This window comes from Haemaphysalis longicornis, unplaced genomic scaffold (assembly GCF_048455015.1).
Source record: "Haemaphysalis longicornis isolate Haplotype H1 unplaced genomic scaffold, Haemaphysalis longicornis Haplotype H1 scaffold_9, whole genome shotgun sequence".
NCBI lineage: Eukaryota > Metazoa > Arthropoda > Arachnida > Ixodida > Ixodidae > Haemaphysalis > Haemaphysalis longicornis.
In genome coordinates, this window is record NW_027526460.1 from 58,237,487 (window position 1) to 58,264,250 (window position 26,764).

The 26,764-nt window shown below is 45.8% G+C and overlaps 1 protein-coding gene and 1 non-coding gene across 6 annotated transcripts in view; one reads left to right on the top strand and one right to left on the bottom strand.

The window, feature by feature from the left end:
* Positions 1-26,764, bottom strand: part of LOC144153962 (cytochrome P450 4V2-like) — a 137,134-nt gene that overhangs the window by 43,768 nt on the left and 66,602 nt on the right. For all 5 annotated transcript variants that reach the window (XM_077685755.1, XM_077685757.1, XM_077685758.1 and 2 more), the window contains 3 exons: positions 15,841-16,035; positions 11,532-11,705; positions 1,323-1,389 (listed from right to left, as the gene is read on the bottom strand). In XM_077685755.1, coding sequence (XP_077541881.1) covers positions 1,323-1,389; positions 11,532-11,705; positions 15,841-16,035 — 436 coding nt within the window. The remainder of the gene's footprint in view (positions 1-1,322; positions 1,390-11,531; positions 11,706-15,840; positions 16,036-26,764) is intronic.
* On the top strand, positions 6,810-6,882 carry Trnat-ggu (transfer RNA threonine (anticodon GGU)). The gene has a single exon. It is a non-coding gene; the product is annotated as a tRNA-Thr (tRNA).

Genomic DNA, 26,764 nt, shown 5'->3' on the forward strand with positions numbered 1-26,764 from the left:
CAGACAAATGACTAAAGAATACAACATAGGAAGACCTTTTTTGATTTAGCTATTTTTGGTCGTTTTACAACACAGGGAACTTCGCTTCTCCCGCGCTCTGCCAGAAATGGCTCGCAGGTGGTGCCAATTGAACACAATAATAATTTTCCAAAGCCTCAATTTAAAAAATTTGTTTCCTATATTGCATTCTCCACACATTTTGGTATCAGAAGCAAAAAGAATTAAAGTTGTACCTGCTCTGGGTGCCAAGATATCCGAGGATGAAATGCTAGCTTTGCATTGCAAGAAAAGTGCCGTTTGACCATCGAATTCTGCGCTAACTGAGCAGTAGAGTGCACTTTAAAATGCTATTATAATATAATAACAACAAAATATGATGCCCTTTGATGAGGAAATTTAGAGACTGTTAGAAAAATGGCCGTGGAGGCCAAAAAGTCCATTTTTGAGAAAACGCTTTTTTTGACCGTTTTTCGGCCCCAAAGACCCAACTGCCCCCATAACACAAGTGTTCCCCTTACTTCTCATTGGCATAATAAATTTTCCGCTAGCCCACACAGGGCTCCAGGAATAGGGGAAATCAGATTACAAACTATTATTTACTTATCGAGGCATCCTATTCTGCTCATTTTGCTTTTGGATGTTCATTGATTTTAATTTGAAGCCTTCTTTCAAGCATGACGACAAGATTGGAAGCTTCTCAGTACCTTTATTAGAGGCCTATTTGGAAGTAGTTGGCCACCCCAAAACTTGAAGCTGCTTTCTTCGTCGATCATGGTGATATTTCAAGACAATTAAATGGAAGGAAAACTGCAAATTTAGGCCCTATACGCACTTTTAAGCTGTTTATCAAGAGCCTTATAAAGGACCGAACAACATTTTCCAAAAGGCGCGCATACAGCCGAACAGGTTTACGTTTCCTAGTTCCAAGCACCCCTTATCTGCATGCCAATTTTTCTTGGTTGTTGTTGTTGTTGTTGTTGTTGCACTTTTCTACGCTTTCCTTCTTCTTCCCGCATGCGAAAGAAAAGCATGATTTTTTTGAAATCCTTCCCCCAGAATTTCAGTCTGAAATCACTGAAGCTGTGAGAGGGCGTTCTTTTAACCGCTTTCTTTCCCTTCTACTTAGATACAAAAAATATCCCTCTACTGCTTTTTAGCCGCATATCTATAAAGCCAAGAAGCAAAAAAAGAACGAAGCTTAAGAACACATATTAGGCAATTGAGCAGTCGAAGAAATGGTGGAGTTATTCTACATTCCAGAAGTGTTCTACATTTTTGCACAACGCACAGGCAACGCTAAGCTAATCTTTAACTCAGCTTACCTATGGTAACTGGCTCCGTGCAATTTCTAGCGATGTAAGGTGCTGAAGGATACACACGCTGACTCTCCTGAAGAAAGGCAAAAAAATGTTAGTCGACATTCTTGAGGTAAAAAGTAGAACAAATCTAGGGGGCAAAAACTTCACAACGATTTTTATAAGAAATCATTAATAACTTCCCACGTCACAAAAAGGCGTGCCGACAGATGGCACACAAAATTACCGACAGCTGAAGAGAATAACTACAGTGAAAAAGTGATTGAACAATATGTAGGAGATTGTGCCAAACAACTGAATCACCTAAAACGCTCGCACGTCTTGTTCATGTGAACAATGTTCAGCGCAGAGAAAGAATTAGGCATATTGGAGCCAAAACTTAAGGATATAACAAATACCACCCCTTTTTAACTAAAACACATTAAATTATTTTTCAAGAGAGCAAAAAACCTGTTGAGAAGAGCGCGAAAAAGCAAAATAACACCCTAAACAAAACAGAAGATGGTTTGCGCTGAAGGCGCTAGCCGCCGCGCTAATCAACACATGGCAACTGATCAGAGCGAACACCGCAACTCGTCAATGAATAAAAAGGCACTGGAGTATGGCCTTGATAAGATACGAGGGAGAAAAGAGTATATAAATTACAAAAAAAAGGTGAAAAGATATTGAGAATCATTACGACAGCGTAGTTGCGGTTTTGCACCCTAATGGTTTCGCATTCAGCACACGATGGGCCGTATTTTCGACTTTGTGAATTCTTCAGGAAATCTCCATGTTTTTTGAGTAGGCAAAACGTCAGAAATCAATCGCGTGTACACGTAGCGCTCTGAAGACATGTAATTTAATTTGCAACGTTGCTTATCAAGATCACTACGCAGCTATCAGATATTGCGCATAAAGGATATACCCGCACTTGCTGCGTAATCTCAAAACAAGTACAGCATCCGAGGCTGGCAAAAGATAAATATTTCGTAAGGTTAATAGTGGTGTGAACACCACAACACCGCCTAGTAAATTTGATCCGCATGCGAGAGGAAGGCGTATGCTAAGGACGGTGGTTCGAGTCCAGGCAAAGATTTGCACTATTCTGCTGCAGGCGAAAAACGAAAACGCCCGTGTTTTCGAGATATCGGCGCGCGTTAAAGATGGTCATAATTAATTTTGAACCCTCCACTACGAAGCGCCTCCTCGCGTGTATCGTCGGCGCGTTAAACCCCACCATCAATGAAGGCGAGTGTTAAGCTAAAGCACATCACCGAAACAGTCTTTTTACAGCAAACTTTTATACCTCTACCCCCAACGATTTCATCGCCGTAAGCAAAAACAATCTCCGTTGGAAAAACGCCTTGGCCTAAGACGCCGAGCACATCCGTGAAGCTAATCAGGCTTACTGCATAGAACTCAGAAATCGTTTAAGGAAACCACAAAACATCTAAACCGCATTATAGATTATAAGGCGGCTGTGAACAACAGGACCTCCCACCATGTGTTCCTGGTAAAGATTATGTTCGCCGATTATCTTTGAAGGCTAGGCAGGACAAGTGTCACTAAATAGAGCAGTTCTTGACCAAGACGTCGAGCACATGCGTCAGGCTAGGTAGGGCACAACACTTGACGCCAGGTAGGCCGAACTTAGTATCAGTAGCTAAGGTATTAGAGTATTGCCATTGAGGCACTAAATTCCTGAACGGCGGCCAGTTATGCGTTTATCAGTGTTGCGAGATTGCCGCATTTATGGCTTCGCCGTGAACTTCATCCTTGTCGTTTGTTAACAAAACTACCGAAGATGCAGGAAAGCGGCATCTTTGTACACAGTTCTGCGGCTGAAATGCTGTTACACGAGTTATCTTCGATTCGCATTCTGGACGACGAGCTGCAGAGCAAGGCGGGCAAGCTAAGGCTACCACACTTGACCGAATAAAACGCATAAACAACAAAATGTCGGCGCCCATGAAGCGTCGCAGTGTAAACAAATGTCACGTGATGCGGACTGACCAATGTTCATGGCGGCGGAACGAAACTATAAGAAAAATGACTGCCGATTCTCTCTGTGCCGTCATCCAGTGACACTGGCCGAGCGCGACCGACAAGCCCGCCGAGACGATCAGAAGCATTTTGTATCCTACTCCATCACCATTTGTAATGGATTACAACTTTGCTGGGCATGTACTTTCGCAGATCGGGAGGGTGACCATTTTTTTAACATAATCGAGCTGTCTGCTTCAATGTTTACTTGCAATCTGTTTCCCCTTCCCGGCCGTCAACGCGGCCACCTTATTGTCTGCTGCTATGTTACAAATTTATGACATCAATAGTGGGAATCCAAAAACCGACTTCTGTTAACGACCGACGCACAAAATATTCGGCAGCATGATACTACAGTTCTGCAGTGGAACTGTTGAGGGTTCAAAGGGGACCTAAATAAGGTGGCGAAGGCAATAAGGCCGGTAGCTATCACACTTTCTACGCGCCTTAAAGCGCTCAAAACCAGAGAGACACTTATCAGGGCGCTTGCGCTCCGAGGTACGCGCAGCCATTGGCTCCGCTCAGCGGTTCGTTCGGCTTTTTAAAACGAAAGTTTTTTCTTCCGGGATCCACAAAGATTCCGCTGATGTCATATCCGTCACGGAAGTTACGCCAGTACAACGAAGAAAACGGCCTGTAAAGGGTGCACCCCTGCACACAGGGTCTTCTTGCGGAGAAGCAGCATTTAGTACTAAAGAGTACGTTTTACTTAGGGATGTTCGTTTTCGGGTTTTACATTTTAAAACGAAAGTGTTTTGTGCCGGGATTCACTGAGATTTCACTGACGTCATATCCGTCACTGAAATGACGCCAGCACACCTTTGCCGAATCAGGACGCCGTTTGCCAAGCACACCCACAAGACAGCCGCCGACCCGCAAATCATATTCAGCTGCAGTGTTCGCTGCACATTTGAGTTTCCTGTTTCACCGATTCCAATGACATAGGAATCACCACAGTTTTTGTTTTTAGCAGCCGCCGCACACCCTCCGCCTATACTTCTAGCTACGTGATACTGCTGTTCGCGTCAGCCGTGCTAGCGATGTCGCGTCAGTTCTAGCGTAGGGGCAACTGGCGTTCTAAAGGGTCGCTCACGACAATAAATGAAGAATTCCACCTATGACTAGCAACGCGCTTGCGTTTCTTGCATGCTCCGCTGTCGCTGCGAACAGATGTCTCCGAGGCCTGGTTGCGAAAGAAAGACGGCATCGCCGCAACTATTTGTGCACCGCTTTATGAAGCCGCGCCGAAGACGATCTCCACCACATGTCACCGAACTATCATCTCCTTTCAAGCTTTTGTAAATTGATTTTCAGCAATAGTCTGGATCTGGAAGCGCGACGAGTTTTCGCTGCTGCGGTGTGTGCCGATTAGTGAGCGGTCCATGCCCACCGTGAAGGCAGATGGTTGCCCCGCTCGCGAATCGCGTGCGTAGCGTTTCTGCCTGAAGAAGACAGTCCCTGCTTAAAACAGCGTTGGGCCGGGTTCAGACTGTTGCCGTAACTGTCGTAATAACTTTAAATAATGACGTCATTTCACGTCTCAGAAAAACTGAACTGCGTGACACGCCTTTTTTTTCACCCATAGATGACGATATCGCTTTTGCGTTGGTAGTTAGATCATATTGCTTTTGATTGATTGTAGGGTTTAACGCGCCGACGCAATGCAGGCGATGAGGCGCGCCGTAGTGGAAGGCTCCGGATTAATTTCTACCACCTGGGGATCTTTAACGTGCACCGAAATCTCGCACACACGGTCGTTCTTGGTTTTCACCTACATCAGAAAAGCGGCCGCCGGGACCGGGAATCGAACCCGCAACCTTGTGCTCAGCAGTGCAACGCCTTAGCCAAGTAGTCTGAACATATCCTTAGGCTATGTTCAGACTACGCACCTGCGGAGGTCCACACTGATACCAGCGGGGTCGGCCTTGGCACTGTACTGGCCCAGCGAAAATCAAGCTTTGATGAATACGTCGTTTCCTACGCCAGCCGCACCCTTACCCGAGCCGAATCCAGCTATTCCGTGACAGAGAAGGAGTGCTTGGCCATTGTTTGGGCGCTGGACAAGTTCCGGCCCTATTTGTACGGTCGTCCCTTCGACGTGGTCACAGACCACCACGCACTTTGTTGGCTGTCCACACTAAAAGATCCGTCAGGGTGGCTCGCACGGTAGGCTCTGCGGCTCCAGGAGTACGACATAAAGGTTGTATATCGATCCGACCGCAAACACTCCGATGCGGATGCCCTCTCCCGTTCTCGATTGTCAGTGCCCACTGTCCCACGACTCCGCGTGCCTCCGTGCTGCCGACGCTGACATGTCACCACTTTCTTTCTCTGACATGCCAATAGAGCAGCGAAAAGACGCCTTGGTTGCTTCCCTCATCTCTTTGCTTTCTGGCACTTCCCGCCCTCACGGATCTCGGGCTCTGCGCAGGTAAGCTTCGCACTTGACGATTCGCCACGAGTTGCTATATCGCCACAACTACGACAACGAAGGCTCCTTGTCATTCCCCGTCATCTGCGCATCGACATTTTGACACTCTTCATGCCGATCTCACATGTGGCCATGCAGGGGTGCTCACAACATATCAGCGTATCCGCCTGCGCTATTATTGACGAGGCATGTATAACTTTGTGCGCAAGTAAATCCGATCATGTGCGACCTGCCAACGCCGCAAGTCACCGCCTTCACGTGCTTTTGGTCCGCTGCAGCCCCTTCCTTGCCCAGCGAAACCATTTGACCGTGTAGGCATTGATCTGTATGGGCCTTTGCCCTTTTGCCCTACACAGCCACCGGGAATCGATGGGTCATTGTTGCGGTCGACCATCTCACGCGCTACGCTGAAACCGCTGCACTGCCTACCGCCACAGCCCGAGACGTCGCCTCCTTTCTATTATGCCGCTTCATATTGCGCCACGGAGCACCTCGAGAGCTCCTCAGTGACCGAGGACGCGTCTTCTTGTCCGATGTTGTCGCGAAGCTCCTCACTGAGTGCCGTATTATCCACCGCACAACAACTGCTTACCACCCGCAGACTAATGGCCTTACTGAGCGTTTTAACCGAACTCTTGGAGACATACTGCCCATGTACGTCTCCTCCGACCACGATGAATGGAACCTTGTGCTCCCCTATGTGACGTACGCATACAATACGTCCATACAGACCACAACCGGCTTCTCCCCCTTCTACCTACTCTACGGACGAGAACCATCATGCACTCTCGACACCGTGCTTCCTTATCACCGTGATGTCTCGGAGTGCACCCCAGCATCAGAAGCCGACAAACACGCGGAAGTGTGCCGACAACTCGCGAAAACCTTCAAACTGAAGACCAGTGGCGGCAAAAATCTCGCCACGACGGCACAGCTGTAGTGCCGACTTATTCTCCAGGGTCATATGCTGACCCTGGAAACGCAGGAAACAAAAATACCTAACATAAATAACCAGAAAGTGGAGGGGAAATGTAGCCCCGCCGGTAGCGTAGTGGTTATCGCACCAGACCGGTAATCTGGAGGTCGTGGGTTCGGATCCCACCTGGCGGGCATTTTTTCCCCACTTTCTTTCTTTCCAAATTCTTTATCTGTTTCAATTACCCACATCCTCCCCTTTGCTTTCAGAGATTTCCTTGACTGCCAACCCTTATTTCTGTCTTACTTTCAACGAGCCCCTCATTTCCTATTCTGATTCGCTACATACATAGCGAGGGTCTCTGTTCTGGCAGTCTTGGTGCCAGAGGGAGCTTAAGAGGGTTCCACGCTGGTCGACCACTCTCGACATGTCGTATGCACTCGAGTCACGGTCCGGTGGTTAAAAAGAAGGTCCCCTTCACCCCGAGTAGTCAGAGTGGCGCTGGCCACCACCCCCAAGCGCAGGAAACAAAAATGCCTAACATAAATACCCAGAAAGTGGAGGGGAAATATAGCCCCGCCGGTAGCGTAGTGGTTATCGCACCAAACCGGTAATCTGGAGGTCGTGGGCTCGGATCCCACCTGGCGGGCATTTTTTCTCCACTTTCTTTCTTTCTTTCCAAATTCTTTATCTGTTTCAATTACCTACCACATCCTCCCCTTTGGTTTCCGAGGTTTTCTTGACTGCCAACCCTTATTTCTGTCTTACTTTCAACGAGCCCCTCATTTCCTATTCTGATTCGCTACATACATAGCGAGGGCCTCTGTTCTGGCAGTCTTGGTGCCATAGGGAGCTTAGGAGGGTTCAACGCTGGTCGACCACTCTCTTCATGTAGTAGACACTCGAGTCACGGCCCGGGGGTTAAAAATAAGGTCCCCTTCACCCCGAGTAGTCCGAGTGGCGCTGGCTACCACCCCCAAGCGCAGGAAACAAAAATACCTAGCATAAATACCCAGAAAGTGGAGGGGAAATATAGCCCCGACGGTAGCGTAGTGGTTATCGCACCAGACCGGTAATCTGGAGGTCGTGGGTTCGGATCCCACCTGGTGGGCATTTTTTCTCCACTTTCTTTCTTTCTTTCCAAATTCTTTATCTGTTTCAATTACCTACCACATCCTCCCCTTTGCTTTCCGAGGTGTCCTTCACTGCCAACCCTTATTTCTGTCTTATATATATATATATATATATATATATATATATATATATATATGTGTGTAGAAATAATACATTGGAGCAGGTAGCGGCCTGCCTCAGACTGCTGCCAACGTTTCGACAAGGGGACTTGTCTTTTTCAAGGCATCACGGTTCATCTCTGGCACACTGTTTTATAGATCCAGATTGGATTGGAGAGAAAGGAGGGAGGTTGTTACGAGCGGGGCCCGAAGGAGGGCAGCAGAGTGGGTCAACGGTCGGTTGAAACGAGCGAAATAGTCAGAGAGAAACGGAGGTGTGGTTATTCCGACAGGACCCCGCAAGAGAGAAAGAGGGAAGACTACGAGAGGGTCGGGGGAAACAGGGGGGAATGGTTTAAGCTGGGCTGCGGTGGTGCCGTGTGACTTCAAAGGAGGCTTCCGGCAATTTTGGGGCCAAGAGGGACGTCTTGGGAGTGCAATTGCAAGATTACTGAACTGTGTGTAAAGGAGAAAACTCGTAAACAACAAGAGCCCGTATAGTCCGAAGAATTCCGATTGGGGAGGGCAGTGTTCGCAGAATAGAAGGGGTATGCGCAGGTACAATCCACGGGGAGCTTTGCGGTAGATTCAAGGAAGGTCTTTTCTGTTTTCTTTCTTTTTACTTTTTTTCTTTTTGCGTGTTTTTTTTTTTTTTTTTGCTCCTGTCTTTCTTAGCCTATTTCATCATACCGTGAGCACTCGCCTCGCTCGACTTTCGGCATTTTGTCTTACTACCTGCTTACACACATACGCAAAAAGAAAAAAGAAAAAGTGCTGATTCCCTGAGTGCCGATGTTAGGTTGTCATTTCACTTGTCAACACTGGCCTTGTTCTGCTTGTTTAGGTGCGCGGATTAGTCGTGATATATTTAAAACTCCAGTGATCTGGCTCTGACTAACTCCATGCCGGGTTTCTTTGTTTTCAGGAGTCGTCATCTTTCTCTTTTGAGATTTAGCCTTAGCTTGCATCTAACCATCCTATGATCGCTGCTCCGAATCTTACTTATCCCTTCTACGTCTTGCACAATACCCAGGTTGTCACCTAAAATGAAGTAAATTGTGTTTTTCATCGTACCATCGTGATGTTTTGATGTCCATTTTCTAGTCTTTCGTTCGTAGCAGAATGAGTTCCTGAATCAGGTTATTTCTCTCTTCAAATCCCCCCAGTGTATCTCCTCGACTGTTGCGAATGTCTATTCCCAAGTTTCCCACTGACCCTACTTCCATTCCCTTCTTACCGGCTTTTGGGCGAAAGTCTCCATCACCCATCACAATCGTGACCTGCGTTGTTGCCTTCTTAATTGCTGATTCGACGTCCTAGTAGAAGCCGTCAACGGCTTCATCATCAGAGCTGATTTTTAGCGCATAGGCCTGTACTATCTTTAAGCTGTATCGCTAGTTTATATTGATCACAACAGCCGCGACTCTCTCGCAAATACTGAAAAACTCCTTCACGTTTCCTGCTATTTCCCTGTGCATTAAAAATCCCACCCGTGTCCTTTCTTGTCTTGGGGTCCACTGCAGCACAGAATATGCCCACCACTGAACTCCATCAAGCCTTCTCCTGCCCTTCTAACTTCGCTTAACCTCATAATATTCCCCTTAATGTCCGAGGGCTTCTCTAGTTAAACTAACATTGCCAGGGTCAAGTTCCAAAGGCGGCCTGTCGGAGTTTCATGTTTCATGTCTTCTTATATAATATATTCATATGAAGGCAGGAGCTTAGCACGCCTTTCTTCAGGCTCTCCTCATTTCGTCTTTTTGAAATTGAGGGTAAACCTGACGGTATGTTGAGTAATCACGGTCTTTACCCTGAACTCAGTGTACCTTTAACTCCAGTGTCGATTTCGCGGGCAACTGTGGTTTCATCATTGCGCCCTTGCCAACTCAGCACATTACCGGAAAGCGATGCCAGCCCAGCATGATGCCCTCAGCGCCTGTGTTTTGTTCATGGCCATATGCCAGCTCTTGGCAGTCGCCCGCCTTTTTAAGCTGCACCGTGCACATTTTCTCGCTCTCGTGAGGTGCACGATGACAGTACACTTACTGGACACCGTGTTCTCGGTTAATATCTTAGCCCCCACTAGTAACGGAGAAAACGAAGGGGCTTCACCGCTTTTTCTCGTAATGGACAGTGAATGATGACCCTCATATTTCTCTCGCCCCAGACACTTCTATTAGTAGGCAATATTTGTGTTTTATGTAAGTAAGACGGATGATGAAATTGTGTTTCCTATCTCTTCTCTGTCTCTTGTTGCATAAATGTTCGCTCCCAATTTATACTTGTGATGATCAATTCAAAGCCCAAACTCCTTTTTGGCTCATAGAGCGGGACAGCAGGATCAGGTTACATGCGCGTTGAAGTGGATGCTATTTTTTGGTTTAGCAGCCAGTACAAAGTATCTAAAATATTACACCTACAAAAACCGGTTGAAGTCCGTAGTCACCATCGTCATATTTAAATAGACACCGCTTCACGTCGCTTTTCTAAAGCCAAGCTTCAGTTTTCTCACTGATGGAGTTGGTAACGCGAAAACGCACTACAGGAAAACCAACTTTCTCTGACGATGATGATAAATTATCGTGGGTGAGGGGGAAGAAAAAGACGCTTCCCGCGGTCGGAATTGAACGTGGGTCCCTCGCGTTATGAAACCGGCGTCTATTTGATTGCTCCATTCCGACAAGGTCCAAGCTCAGTCCAAACTCACACGACAATCCTAGAATCCGTCACGAGACCGCTTTGCGTTCAACCATCGTCGTCGTTAGACTGATGATTGCATAATTTTTATCACTTTTAAGTGCAGAGCACTTTACGCGCTAGCCTTGTCGTCCTAGCTCGCTCGCTGGTACTAAGCATATCGCCACGGCGTTACGGTGTAGCCTGTCACGGTCCCTTCGCCGCGGCGTAATCCGCTTGGTTTCGAAAGCCAAGCGGCTATGCCAGGATATACGTAGCGTGAGCTAAGGTTCAACTAGTTATTTTTAGCTTTCCTGGTTGTCTAGGATTTGCTGACTATCATGCCAACTGCTGCTTATCATCCAATCCAAATCTAATCCAAATCAAATCCAAATCAAATCCAAATCAAATCCAAATCGAATCCAATGTAATCCAAAACCAATCCAACCCAATCCTCGCGCTTCTGGAGCACGGCTCTTCCGGAGCTACACGAAACTGGTCAACCTCTGCCAGTGTAGCCAATCCAAACAAATCCAATCCAAGCCAAGCCAACTAAACATACGAAAATTACCAGAAGCAACATAAACACAAGATACCCACAAGAATCCCACAAGGGAAACACTGACGAATCCCTGCTCTGCACTTCAAACCGCTTTCACGTTAAGTGGAACTGCTTTAATTTTTTTTGGAGCTTAATGAAGTGTACATAACCTTCCTCGTACACACGCCACACGGCACATAAATTTTGGCAGAGAATACGTTTAACGTTTCCTGCTCAGAGCAGTCATTTTACCGAAGAGAATAGTGGTTTTCCAAGTGATTTTTTGCAATCAGCGCGCTACAATAAGTGTCATTAGTTTAGCAGAAAATGGCTATAAGAATTGTATGCACCGGTGCTTTAAGAAATAGTTTCAGGGCCGCACCACTTTATTTACCTTGAGTGCGCACTCCAGGTATTTCATCTGCTTCACGTCTTCGGGGTTGACGTAGCGATCCTTGTCGTCGCCGAAGATTAAGTCCAGCTCATCGTGGATGAGCTGCTGCTTATCAGGGTAGTGGCCGATGAGAAAGAGAGCCCAGCTGATCCCCGTGGCAACCGTGTCATGACCCTTGAAAAATAAAATGTACGTGGGTCGCTACATGCCATTTTGACTGGTCATTTTAGGAATGATAGAAAACGGAATGGATATCAACACTAGACTCTAAATGACGCGAACGCAAGATTCTTGCGTAGATGAGACATTGCACGTTTTGACAATGAAATATAAGAAACAGCGGTTATATACATCGCAAGCACGTCTTCACGTTAGATGCAGCAGAGTGGCAGCAACGTTATATATAGAGTGTGGACTGACCTGTCGAGAAGCGAGTGCTATATACCTCAACAGCAGACGGCTAGCACGAAAAGGGCTGCTTGTAACTTGTATAAGTTGACAGCAAAATGTCTGCATTACGCCTGCGTGCAGGGTAGGACAAAGTTTCATGACATATTCCGCCGTCACTTTCAACGTTTCCCCCTCTCACCAGACTGCACCTACCGTATTTGCACGAAAAAAAGGGTTCCAAAATACCTGCGCGTTCTTCAGAAAAAATGTGTCAGCTTTCGGTCACTTAGCGTCTTTTTAATCGCCCTTTCGAAAGCCGTACAATGGAGATGGCATGCACTTTTTTAGTTCAAACGATTGTTTCAAGGCGTATATCTAGAGAGAAGTGTCCCTGAAAACCAAACATCACCTTAGCCTTAGTTCACAATAGCGTCAACTCCAACAATGGCGCCCTGTTATCGTGTAATGGCAAAAGTGGCAAGCACACTAAAAACCGTTTGAGGTGGAGAGTGTAATAAGAAAAGCAGGTCTTGTGAAGCCTCAAAGTACGCCGGTTCGCCTCGTTCATGTTTTGATGTATCACGTTAGCTTACACTGCGCGTGAAGAGTTGCCTTTATTAGTGCTCCAGATGACAAGAACATAACATGAACCTAAGGCGCTTGTGAAACTTTTATTATAATGTTGTAGATTAATGGCGCCATGTACGCAAACTCCAAGTATTGCTTTATACAATATATTAGTTGTTTTATAGCGCCGCCAGTACTTGTCCACCCAGAAACGATGCTTTAATCATCATGAAATTACATAAATTAAGGCAAAATTTAAAATATCCCTATAAATTGTTTGTTTTGTGACGTCAGAGATGACGTCTTCCGGGCAAGTATATGAATCCAATGTTAAATATTCGTGCTAGGCCTGCAGTGGACTACGAAACGTATTTCGTTGCTTTCTTTACCATTCGCCCTGTAGATGGCACCACAATACCACTCAGGCCCATTTCCCTCCCCCGCTTTGTTTGTGACCACAGTTGCACTTGGCTTATTTTTGTTACGGTATATATAAATCGTTTCGTGAAATATTGGGTATGCTGGACAAACAGGGTCGCGTAAGACAATGTCGCTTACGCCAATTGGCCATTGTCCCGTGAGACAACCCCACAGCGCCGGGCTGCTGTGCAGTTATAAGAAGCATAGTGCTTGCAGTACACACTAATGCTTTTATTTTTACGTGTGCCCTCGTAACCTTTATTGTTTACCCCACATTTGCTAATGCCTAAAAAGGATGTGCCCTATACTTAAAGCTCAAATAGCAGGTGATGCAAGCTGACAAGCCCGGCCTAACATGTGTTTCATTTTGCCGGCCTCAGCCAATAGCACGGCTGCCCATAACTCGTCACAGGTTAAAGCGCGGGAAATGAGCTAGTGGGTCGCGTAGCCATTCTCTTTTTCCTAATTATTTATCTCATTTTAGTGAAGTTGGAGTTGAAAGTGCTGTCGCCATCGCAACGAGGCAATCTTTCGAAAGAACCAAACTTGGATCCTGTCTTCATGTTCCTTCAAGAAAAATCGCTCGTCTATCTTTTTGTCCCGATATTTTTCGCTTAGGCTCGCTGGATATCTACGTTGCGTTTGGGGTTTTCCTCATGTGAATAATTAGGATAACGCGTGTATAGTATTTAATTCATGCCAGCCCTGGGGCCCTTCCTCTATGCTGCGCAATAAAGTCATCGCAATTAAGATGATAACATGTAGTCCAGACCACAGAGTTTCATATTAATATACGCTAAAGGGAAATCTGGCCCCACTGTCTATGACAGCCGCGCTTCGGCGAGAGTTCCGTCATGTACCGGGCAGGCATGGTCCACTTGTCCTTGGCATGGCTTATGAGCAGACTGAAAAGTTGGCTCTGGCTGCAAAAAGCAACAATATTACGGTGGAAGGTTCATCAAATTTGTTTGGTATTATAAAATTGAACCTGCAGGAAGCTAAATTTGTCAGTGATTATGTAGGTCTTCATGCACGATGAACAAGAAAAAATTACACCATCTTCCCGACGGGAACCCTGAGGTGATGCAAAGCATCGCGGAATTCCCTTTATTTTCACTTGAGTTGGTTACCCACATCGCGTGAACGTTGTTGGAAACTCCGTGATGCTTCGCATCACCTCAGGGTTGCGCTCTTACAAACGGCTCTGTTAACTGGTTGGCTGATGCTGATTGAACTTGTGTCAGCCAATCCGCTAGCAGGACTGTCGGTACTCATCAGACGCCGGAGCGAGACTCATCCGACGAAGCAGCTGAGGCAACGGCGCCTGCACGCGGTTATACATAGCGCTGGCGCGAAGAGGAGGACTGAGGGAGAGGCGCGCATGCGGGCGCTATCACGCAGCTGGCGTGGAGAGGAGGACGGAATGAGAAGCGCATTAGCGCACAGCTGGCGTGGAGAGGGGTATGACGAGGAGAGGTGCGGACGCCAACGGACAACGGACATAGCCCCGAGCAAAAGATGCTTTGTATCTAAAAAAAATGTTACCCTTTTTAAGTGCGAATGCACTTTATAAGCGACCCCAAACCTTCCACCGCCGGCGGCGGCGGCGGCGTCCGCAGTCCTCCTCTCCCTAGCAACGGCGTGGAGCGGAGAGGAGCGTCGGTAGCAACGGCGCGGTGATGTCACTTCACCACGTGACCGCGCTCGCTCCGCCTCATTGCCGTGGCTGCGCGGGTGCGCGCCGCTCCCCGCACCGCTCTTCGCGCCGTGACGTCATGGTATGACGTCACAGCGCGCCTCCTCTCCCCAGCAGCTGCCGCGCGCCTCTCTCTCCACCGTGACGTCACACTCTCTCCTCTCCCCCTCGCTCGGCTGCAGCTGCCGTGCGCCGCTGTCCCTCTCCCCTTGCGCTCGCCTCCTCTCTCAGCCACCTGGCTCGGCGCGCTCGGCGCGGCGTACCCCCCTATATATGCAGCGATAAACTGCCAGACCTCCGTGGGTCGGCTCGCGCGCGCTCACGGGCGAATGCCAACGGATTTTAACTTTACTCCCCCTCATAGCATCACCCCGTGCATTCGCACTTAACCATGTTCACCCTCGGGGAAATGCTTGGGAGTTTTTTTGTTGATTTTGGCTTCGAGACAAAAAAGAAGCCATAGGGCTATCTAAGCCAAGTGGGTGAGGAACGTCGCTACTGTCAATGGCGCCGCCCACGGCGGCCCGCGACTGCAGCGACAGATTTCCCTCTAGTATACATTAGTATGAAACTCTATGGTTGAGACAACGACGCCTATATAATAATGCCTGCCGCGTCACTGGCTTTCCATTGGCAGTTGTTCGTACGCCTAGTTCGCCATTCATCTGTGGTGTGGCGCGCGAAAGCGGGTGACTGACCTTACATCACCGCTCGATCTTAACACGAAGCTTGAAAGCTAGACAGCAAGGACGCATAAGATCCCGGCTGGCATAGGCGGGTCACAGCACATTGTTCCTTATAGTTCCAGCAAAGCGGCACTGACAAACGGGACACTGACAAGATGGGAGCACAGGCAGAGGTTAAAACGTGCAAAAGGCCAAAAGAGAACGAGAACAGCAGATAAGGGCCTATTTCGCCATTTTCGGCTGACACAACACGCATCGATATGCAGGTGGCGTTGGTCACGCGTATAAGCCCTGAAAATGTCCGTATTTTTGCGAAAGTAAATCCCACCTATGCATATTTATTTGCATCTCCGATTCCATTTGTGTTGTACTGTTTCCATGTAGCTATTGCGAATTCAATGTTGCGCATTCACAATCACGCATTCACGAAGTTGGCATTCACATACGTATCGAATAAAATAACCGCGAACTCAGTGGTAGGCAAAGGGCACCGCCTCATCAAACTGCCAACATCACTTCGCGACTGTTTAGCGTGCTGCCAGCAACCTACCCCGAACATGAAGCTGTCGACTTCTTCACGAACGCCATCTTCGGTGATGTTTCCCTTAAAGTGCTCTAGGAGTAGGCGGTCCATCATGGGACGCGCTGCCTTGCGGCCTCCGTAAGTGGACGTCGCATCATCTTCAAGCGTGATCAGGCCGCTGTCAATTTCCTTGCGCAGCGCTGCTTTGCGCTCAGCGATCACCTGTTCGGTGTGAAGAACAACAATGCAGTGAATTTCTGTCAAGGCGCCAATTAAACCACAATGTGCCCTGAAGAACGTAGTCATAACTACCAGGTATACAATAGCTAGTCCTAGAAAAATGAATGGGGGAAGGAGGGGGGGGGGTTCACACGTTAAATTTCTGGTGCGCAGCCTTTTATCTCGCTCATGTGGGCTACACTGGGTCTGCGCTCGGGAGACCAGCGATTCGGCGATGTCCATAAGGCACGGTGGCGTGGGGTGAAAGATGTTGCCCCCACGTAGAGAGGCGTTCCTTGTTCGTTTCCGTGGGGACCATGACGAGCGTTCAGATTTCTTAGGGACAGTGAACGTGACAAAATACGGCAAATTCTTTGTCATATGATTTCTTTGTCTGTGTATGTGTGTGTTTCGCGATTCTATTTGTTTATTATTGTGCTTGTGTCAGCGAACACCATGTTACTTTCTACCTCATGTCCAGTACCAAGCGATCTGCTAGTCTGGCTGACCTCGCCGGTCATTATAGCAGCTGCTCTCTCTCTGTCTCTCTCTCTCTGTCTCTCTCTCTCTCTCTCTCTCTCTCTCTCTCTCTCTCTCTCTCTCTCTCTCTCTCTCTCTCTCTCTCTATCTATCTATCTATCTATCTATCTATCTATCTATCTATCTATCTATCTATCTATCTATCTGTCTCTCTCTCCCTCTCCCCCTCTCTCTCGTTAAATGATGCACTGCGTGTTTCGGATGCACAACTTCCGGCAACTTCCCCAGCTAACCACGGCCGACTACTTCACTTTTACTTAAACCAGCAACCTACCAGGAATAATTTTGCACACAACTGGGCATGACGACATCAGACACCTGTCATTTTTGTTATTTTCAGCGTACATCCCAGAAAGGGCGCATCATTCCCGGTCTTTCGCGCCGTCTAGTGTGTTCAAGACAAAACTAACGCTCCTCGAGTTATCGACGTGTCAACGTAATTAGCGAATTTTAGTTGGGTGTTTTTACGCTCCGGGTAGCCCCGCTATGCTGCGGCGGAGCGTCGAGCGATTTCCTCGTTTTATTTACCCAAAATGCGCAGCGGACTGCTTTCGGACTAGCAGCGCCCTCTGGCCAAGTTTGGCGTAATGAAACGGAACTGAAAACCATTTCGCCACTTTAACAAAGTCAAACGAGTGCGTATAGGCTATTTTTTATGAAGTATTGACACGTGGAATCGCATTGCGTTACCGGTCATTTACAATGAATGAAAAGTAAATTTTCGACTTGATTATAGCTACGAAATAGCCAACAAAGTTGAGTTCCAGATCCCTCCGAATCCTTTTCGACGGCAACGCTCCAACGCGGCGCATTGGCAAAGGGCCACTTCTCAGAGCAAGCACAGGTCCTCGTCTATGTAGAACCTGCTTCCGTGGTTCGCGCGTCAAACAAGAGCATGAAGCCGCGGCGTTCGTCGCAGTCATGGTGTCTGTGGAGGCAGCCATCTTAGCATGAGCAAATTCGAAGCAAGTGCGCGAGAGGGCGTTCGTATCGGACCGCAGCGCTACCGGAGACGGCCGCGACGGTCCGCTCAGGCTGCACCTTAGCGGCTGTACTTTAGACTGTGTATCTCGCTCTGCCAGCCCGCTTACGGCTAAGCGGATAGCGCATGCGCATTCGCTCTCCCGCTCCGCTTAGCTGCTTAGCGGAGCGTAAAAACGCCAAACTATAGTTCACGCTTACCTCTTGATCCCCAAGGCAACCTCATGGCCACTTTTCTGCCCAAACAAGACGCCCCACGTGCTATTTTAAAGTTTTCGTCATTTTTATTACGTGCTTCATGTATTTATTGCAATGCACAAGAATCTTTACAAGTTAACAAACCATGTGAAACCTCAGAATCACGTGAATTAATTTTATTATTAAATAGTAATAGGTGATGGCCTGTGTTTGTGTAGGGTGTCAAACGGATTATCGTTTAGAACGGCGAATTAGGTCAAGTCAAACAGTGCACTAGATTGACGGACTACTATGAAAGCGAAAATGTGCCTGTAGTATTGATCTATACGCACAAATGCAGCGGTACGAAAAACCGTTTCCTTTGTATTTTGAATATTTGAAAGCGAGCGGCAACACCTGGTTCGACTGCATCTTCAGTAGCCAACGTTTTGAAGTGTGCTCTTGAAACGGTTTTTTCTTGGAATCTTTCACAGTGATATGAGGCTATCATTTCCTTTTTTAGGAGTTTAAAGGAACACCAAAGTAGAGGCAAGTTTGTTTGTATAGGTAGATTAGAGTGCTCGAAATAAAAATATACCGCTCGCAGCAGCAGCAGTTGCTTATTAACTAAGAAAGTACCGAAAACATAACAACAGGTGTCGAGTCTACCGACGCCACATTCCCTCTTTCAAACTACACTTTGTGGCCTAACAAACGGCGAATGCATAGTAAAAACTTGGTTGGTGGAGTTTGCGTAAGCGTTTTTTTTTTTCAACAAACAGTGATGCTGAAAGGACCTGCAAATGCAAAATAAATGTATGCGGGGACGCTTGGTGGCCACACGCTTGCAAAAACACCCAAACCACCGCAAGCACAGAATACAATAAACAAAAACACAATAAATAAAAAAACAAACCACAGCAAGCACAGCGCTGTAAAAAGGCCGTGTATCAGTTTCGGTGTCATTTAAGCGTTTCGTGTTGCCGTCAAGCGCAGTCAAAAGATGCATACATGCGGGTGAATGGGAGGGCCTGCAAAACATTTGTACACGAAACCAGCGGCTGCAAAAGAAGTTATTATTTGCGCAATCGGCCAACAAAGAAACCGCCGTGAAATTATTTGATCAACAAAAAAGTTAGTTTGAACAACTTCTGCGTGGTGGCGCCACATCCCGGCCATTTGTTCGAAATCCTCGCTGACGTCACCAGTCCCCGCCAATAGGCCTCATGCGCTGTCCAGGCGCCGTCCCAAAGAAGAATTCCCTGGGTAGTACATGCAGTCGCGTTTCTAATAGGTTGGTATTGCTAAGCAAAGCTCGTGAGCGTGGCGCTTACATTTTGCTTGCGGCATGAACGCCAGCCCACCACCGGGAGATAATATAATCTTTGGTGCTCCGTTTGGCAGAAAATAAAAATGATTTTGCTCGCCAATTGGCTTACAGCGCCGAGGAAAGGGCAGGTAAGGGACGCAGCTGTCCCACTCACAAATGCATCGATCGTCATATGATGTAACAGTTCGAGCCCAGCGTTTTTCCGTAAATCTGATAACCCTTTCAGTCACCGTGTCTCCATATGGAGATGCGACTTTCTTCGTCATTTTCCTCGTGAAAACAAGACGAGTTCATGCTGCAGGGCGGTGCGACTGATGTTCAAAACCTACGGAAGTGAAAGGTAGCAGCACCATGTGATGTGGAATGGCGGAACCGCACTCATAAACGTCGTTTCGAAATGGACGCCACCAAGTTTTGTGGGAGCTCCGGTGTGTTGCCGTCCTAAGTTCTCTTTTAGCGTGGCGTAAATCATTTATAAAGGCTAAAAACACCTCTTTCATATGCATAAATTATTATTTCACCTCCTTGTTTGTAAACTGCCGCAGGATATTTATTACTTTTATAGGGAAAAGCAGGATTGAGTAATGGTGTCTCCGTATGAGGACACGACGCCATTTGCGTAATAAGTATCCTAGAGAGACTGAACCTTTTTTTCTTACCTCTAGACACTTGACACTGCTAAACCTCCAAGTATCGAATTTTTCTGTAGTGAATATAATAATTCGTGACTGAAAGGGATAAGCTTAGTTACATAGAGCTTTGAATTACCGTCTGTCACTACAGGATTTCCCGCTCAATATAATCCAAACACCAGATAATATACTCCCAGCGCCAGTGAATATAACCCAGGTGCCTACCAATATAATTCAGGCGCCAACCAATTTAATCCAGCACCCACGCAGTGCAAAACACATGCCAGCCCTTTGTGATTTAGTTGGCAACCAATACCATCCGGGCGCAGTGTATTTTCATCCAGTTAGATGAACTAGGTTACGTGACCAGTTGAAGAAGATGACCTAAGAAGTGGGCAATTAAGCAGTCACTTGACTATCCCGCACTCTCGCCTAATTACTATACTGAATCCGAGGATGGTGTCATGGGTATGAACTATAGCATTTAAATTGTTCACCTACTCGAAATTTTAGGGGAAACTGCCAGAAGGCCTAACTCTCGAAACCCAATACGGGCCCCAACGTGGGACAGGTGGCGCTGCTGGCGCCGTTCAACCGCGCCACCAGCGGAATAAAATCGAAAGAAAAAAAGGTCGGGACATGCCCTGGCGCGTACGCGTGGAGAACGCGTGTTTCCGTGTTGCTTAAAGTGGCAACCTCTCGCTACGGTGATAATGTTAGTCATACGAAACTCACATTTTTTTTAAACACGCGTGCGGTTTAATTAGTTACCTAATATTGGCGGTGAGCGCGACCACGGGCGGCGCTGCGAAGCGCGCCTCCGTGACGTCGGCTTATGGATTCTCCCATTTGTCGTCTGCTTCACTCGGGCTCGCTCTCCCTGCTGTTTCTTTGTGCTCGCTTGACGTTTGGTGTTTTGTCCGCCCCAGATTTTGCGTGTGCTAACTTTTTATCACCATGATAGACTTAAAATCGCATACATTAGCTCAAGACGTGAGGTAAATTATAGTTTCGGATACCGCTACGGAAGAAACATTGCCTGCGTCGCCCATCTCTCTTTGCGAAGCCGGTCCTGTGCGGAGCGCGAAGAGTCGGAGCTAGTCGTCAGCTTCTGTATTAAGTAATCTTTCGAACAAAGGGAAGAGCCAGCTGCTAGTGACCGATAATAGCGAAAATGCAAGACCAAAACGAATTCCAGGCCTTCGGGGCTGTCGGCTTTGACAGAAGACATTACGATCCGCGGTAATCGTACGTAAGGTAAAACAGTTTTTACAACCTTCCGAACGCTCGAAAGTATTGTATCACATCACTTGACGTTGTCATGGCATGAAAGTACGACGGCATGCACTATGGGCTACAAACACTGTAGGTTGAGTTCCAAATAACCCACTGTGTGTATAGGCGCATGATGGTTGTATACCGGCCTTCAAACCATGCAGAATGGTGGTTTATTGAGCAAAACGAGTCACGTTTACGGTAAAAATGCAGTAACGCTATGTTTGTTCATACCCGGAGGGATATTTCGGTACATTTCTCGAAGGCATATCTCATTCCAATATTCAGATATGCGTTCTAGTAAAATTGTACTCAAGCGGAGGAGGAATAGAAGGAAGAGAAAACATTATTGAACAAGTAAGTAAAATATAGCTGGTTAGTGGGTGGGCTCCCTAATTCAGGCCAAGAGAGTAAGAATAGTTTTCTTCAATTCTTCGAATATGCCATCCCGAGTAGACCAGGATTTGTTCTTTACGCCTGGGAGGGTTTAAAAACATCAAAGAGCTGCTTGGGCATGTCCATCTGTACCGATTATTGTTATATATGCACGCATACTATTTAATGTGTTTGTTTGCGACTATAGGAAGCCTTCAACACCGTAATCATGTCATAACTTTTCGGCTTGAGAGTCAGTTCGTTATGATAACGATTGTTACTATAGAAATTCGGAGCACAAAAGCCGCCTTTGAGTACTCTATACAACGTTGCCTGAGGCGCGATCGCGGTGGTGTAGCACAAACGTTCTCATTGTATTTGCATGTGAATAAACAACGCACGCTGCGGATATTGCACTCAGCCATAACGAAAGCCAATTTGTGAAGAATAGAATGTATGCCATTCAGCCTGAAAGAAATATCGACACGATCTGTGTGAACCTCCCGAACATCCCCGAAACTACTAATAAGACGTTTGTGACGGCGGAGAAACATTAATACGTTGGGCAAAGAACAAAAAAACATTAATTTGATACAAGCCAACAACAACGAACGGAATAGAAGACAGCCGCTTTATTTTCTGCTGCGCGATGCACGTGCAGGGGTTCGCTGCTTGGTACGCATACATTAGACTGTTGTGTCTTCATTAGAGCATCTTAAAAATACTGTAGGGAAGACTGCGCATTCTGAATACTTATCGAGGAGCTCTGAGCGGTGAACCTCGCGAATAAGCTAGAAAGGACAAGTTGCACACGATCTTGTGACCGATGCTCTGAAGAAAGTTGTTCCCTCTCGTCGTATGTTGTAAACTTGTGGTTGATGCAGCTTGAAATTATTCAGGTGTGTCAGAAACTAGCAAAAATAACTGTATTACCAGAAATGCGCTTTTTAATGCACTACAACATGAAAGCGGGCGATTTCTAGCACTGGCACTGCTGCCACTCACAAGCGGACGAAAGCGGCGGGAGGGTAGCGGCGGGAGGATAGCAGCGGCGCGAGTGTAGCAGACGACAGTGGCGAAAGTCCCTAAGCTGACGTCAGAGCCAGGGGGCGCCACTAAAACATCTCACCGGAAATACATTATTCGTTAGTCATTGATTTGGTTAAAAGTGAAATTGATGTAACCAGGGCTTGAGAGGTACCAAATTAAAGGAATCCATAAGGGGAATCACGTGGAAGAAATCAAAAATTGCTTCCTCGTCCTAGTCATGAGATAGTCATGTATTCATAAATTGGGTTAAAAGTAAATGTGAAGCCACTAGGGCTTGTGAGGTGCAAAATTAAAGGCGTCGATGAGGGGAATCACGTAGCACAAAATAAAAATTGATTCTTCGTTATAGTCGTGAGATAGTCACATGATTCTCAAAATGGGTTAAAAGTCAAAGTGGCGCCACTAGGGCTTGTGAGGTGTCAAATTAAAGGTCTCGATGAGGAGAGTCACGTGGGACCATTTGAAAATTGCTTCCTGGTTGTAGGCAAGAGATAGTCACGTGAGCCATAGATTGCGTTAAAAGTCAACATGATGCTGCTAGGGTTTGTGAGGTATCAAATAAAAGGAGTCAGTGAAGAGAATCAGGTGGGACAATTTAAAAATTGCTTCCTGGTTATAGGCATGAGGTAGTCACGTGATTCTCAAAATGGGTTAAAAGTCAATGTGATGCCAGTAGGGCTTGTGAGGTATAAAATTAAAGGTCTCGATGAGGGGAGTCACGTGGGCAAATTAAAAATTGCTTCCTGGATATAGTCATGAGATATTAACGTGAGTCATAGATATGGTAAAAGTCAACATGATGCCACTAGGTCTTGTGAGACATCTAAATAAAGGTCTCGATTGTGGGAATGACGTGGAACAAATTAAAAATCGCTTCCTAGTTTTATTCATGAGACAGTCACGTGAGTGATTCGGTTAAAAGTCATATTGATGCCACTAGGGCTTGTGAGAAATCAAATTAAAGGTATCGATTAGGGTAATCACGTAGTACAAATTAAAAATTGCTACATTGTTATAGTAATCAGATAGTAACGTTAGTGGTAGATTAAACTTCAATGCGATGCCACTAGGGCTTTTGAGCTATCAAATAAAAGGTCTCGATGAGGTAAATTAAACTAAAAATTCCTTCCTGGTTATGGGCACATGAGTCATAGATTGGGTTAAAAATCAAAGTGATACCCTAGAGTTGTTATCGCCCGCCCGAGTGTAATAAGAAAGATACACATGCGAGAAAGAGGGTGATGGTGTGTTGAAATAATGAGTAATTGAATTTCTTGTGATGTCGTGTGACTCCTATGGATGATTAATCAGCCACATGACTTACCATGACGTTTAGTTTTTCACTAGTAATAGCATTATAGGTATCAAATGATCGCCATTCATTCGCTTGCTTGCGGTATATGCAAACAAATTGTCATTGCAAACATTATTCCCAAAGATGTGGCATGACTCCTATGGATCATGAATTGGTCACGTGACTTACTATAAGGTTTATTACACGACGAGTATTGGCATCATGGGTGTCAAAAAACGCTGTTGAATTCCTTGTATTCGAGATGTGTACGAGAGTCTTGTAATGGTGAATATGATTCCTCATGGTGACGGATGACTCCTATGAATCATGAGTTAGCCATGTGACTTACTATGAGGTCACGCGTGAACAAACGATTCAATATCATTATATTATATATATACGGTGACAGTAAGCTTGACGTCATAAGCTTCATGGTATGTCACATTACACATTTATGATAATTAGGGGTCATGCCATATTATAAGTAATCATGTGCACAACAAGAAAACATTTTTTTGCCATCACGTAAGCAGAAATTCAACAGCACGTATTTCATACCTATGATGTGATTGCGCGTGGTATAATAAGCCTTATTACTCGCATAAATAATTCATGATCAATAGGTGTGATGTGAGTTCCAAGGTAACATGTTCACAATAAGAGGCTTTTCCGTACATTACGAAAGCAAGCAATTCAACGGGGTTTATTTGACAGTCATGATGCCAATACTCGAGATGTAATACACCTCATAGTAAGTCACGTTAATTATTCATGATCCATTGGAGTCATGCATCATCATAAGAACTCGTATTCGCCATGACAAGATTCTCGTACACGTCTCGAATACAAAGAATTCAACAGCGCTTATGTGTCACCCATGATGCCAATACTCGTCGTGTCATAAACCTCAGAGTAAGTCACGTGACTAATTCATGATCCATAGGAGCCATGCGACATCAAAATAAAACATGTTCACTATGACAAGATGTTTTTGCGCATCACGTAAACAAGCGATCCCACAGTGTTGCTTTCACACCCATGGTGCCAATATTCGTGATGCAATTAACCACATGATAAGTCACGTGACTAAATCATGACGCATGGAAATCATGCGACACCTTTGGGAATAATGTTTGCAATAACAAATTCTTTTGCACATACCGCAAACAAGCAAATGAATGGCAATCATTTGATACCTATGATGCCATTACTCGTGAAAAAATAAACGTCATGGTAAGTCACGTGACTGAGTAATCATCCGTAGGAGTCCTGCAACTTCATGAGAAATACAATTAACAATTTTTCAACACACTATCAGCCTCTTTCTCGCACGATTAACTTTCTTTTTACATTCGAGCGGGCACAGACAAGCTATAGGGCATCACTTTGGCATTTAACCCAATCTATGACTCACGAGACTATCTCATGACTATACCCAGCAAGAAATATTTAATTTTTTTTCGCACGGGGTTTCCCTTTATCGAGACCATTATTTCGATACCTCACAATCCCTATTTGCATCACTTTAACTTTTAACCGAATCTATGACACACGTGACTATGTCAAGACTATAACCAGGAAGCAACAATGAATTTGTCGCACGTGATTCCCGTCATCGAGATCTTTAATTTGATACGTCACAAGCCCTAGTGGCATCATTTTGACATTTACACATTTTGAGAATCACGTGACTATGTCATGAGTATAACCAGGAAGCAATTTTTAAATTGCGCCACGTGATCCCCTCACCGGGACCTTTTATTTGATACTTCACAAATCCTATCGGCATCACGTTAACTTTTACCCAATCTATGACTCACGTGACTATCTCATGACTGTAACCAGGAAGCAATTTTTAATTTGTCCCATGCGATTCCCGTCATCGAGACCTTTATTTTGATACCTTACAAGCCCTATTGGCATCACATTGGCTTTTAACGTAATTTATGACTCATGTGACTATCTCACGACTGTAACGAAGAAGAAATTTTTAAGTTGTTCTACGTGACTGCCCTCATCGAGACCTTTAACTTGATACCTCACAAGCCCCTGTGGCGTCACTTTGACTTTTAACCCAGTTTGAGAATCACGTGACTATCTCGTGACTATAACCAGGAAGCAATTTTTAAATTGCCCACGTGCTTCCCCTCATCGAGACCTTGAATTTGATACATCACAAGCCCTAGCGGCATCACGTTGAGTTTAACCCAATCTATGATCACGTGGCTATCTCATGACTACAACCAGGAAGCAATTTTTAATTTTTCCCATGTGACTCCCCTCATCAAGACATTTGATTTGATACCACACAAGCCCCAATGGCATCACATTGACTTTTAACGTAATCTATGATCACGTGACTATCTCATGACTATAACTAGGAAGCATGTTTTATTTTTTGTACTATGTGATCCCCCTAATCGAGGCATTTAATTTGATACCTCACGAGCCCTTGCGGCATCACATTGACTTTTAACCCAATCTATGACTCACGTGACTATCTCATTAGTATAACCAGGAAGCGATTTTTAATTTGTACTACGTGATTCCCCTCATCGAGACGTTTAATTTGATTCCTCACAAGTGGTAGTGGTGTCATTTTGTCTTTTAACTCATTTTGTGAATCATGTGACTATTATCATGACTATAACGGGGAAGAACTTTTTCAGTTGTCCCACATGACCTTTAATTTGGTACCTCACCTTTAATCCAGACCTTCATCTAGACATTTAATTTGGTACCACACAATACCTAGTGGCTTCACATTGAATTTTAACCCAATTTGTGAATCACATGACTATTATGACTATAACACGGAAGCGCTTTTTAATTTGTCCCACGTGATTCCTCTCATCGAGACCTTTAATTTGATACCTCACAAGGCCTAGTGCCATCATTTTGACTTTTGACCCAATCTCATGACTCACGTGACATCTCATGACTATAGCAGGAAGCAATTTCTGATTTCTCCCACGTGATTCCCCTTATAAATAATACCTTTAATTTGGTACCTCACAAGGCTTGGTTACATCAATTTGACTTTCAACCAAATCAATGACAAACGAGTAATGAAATATG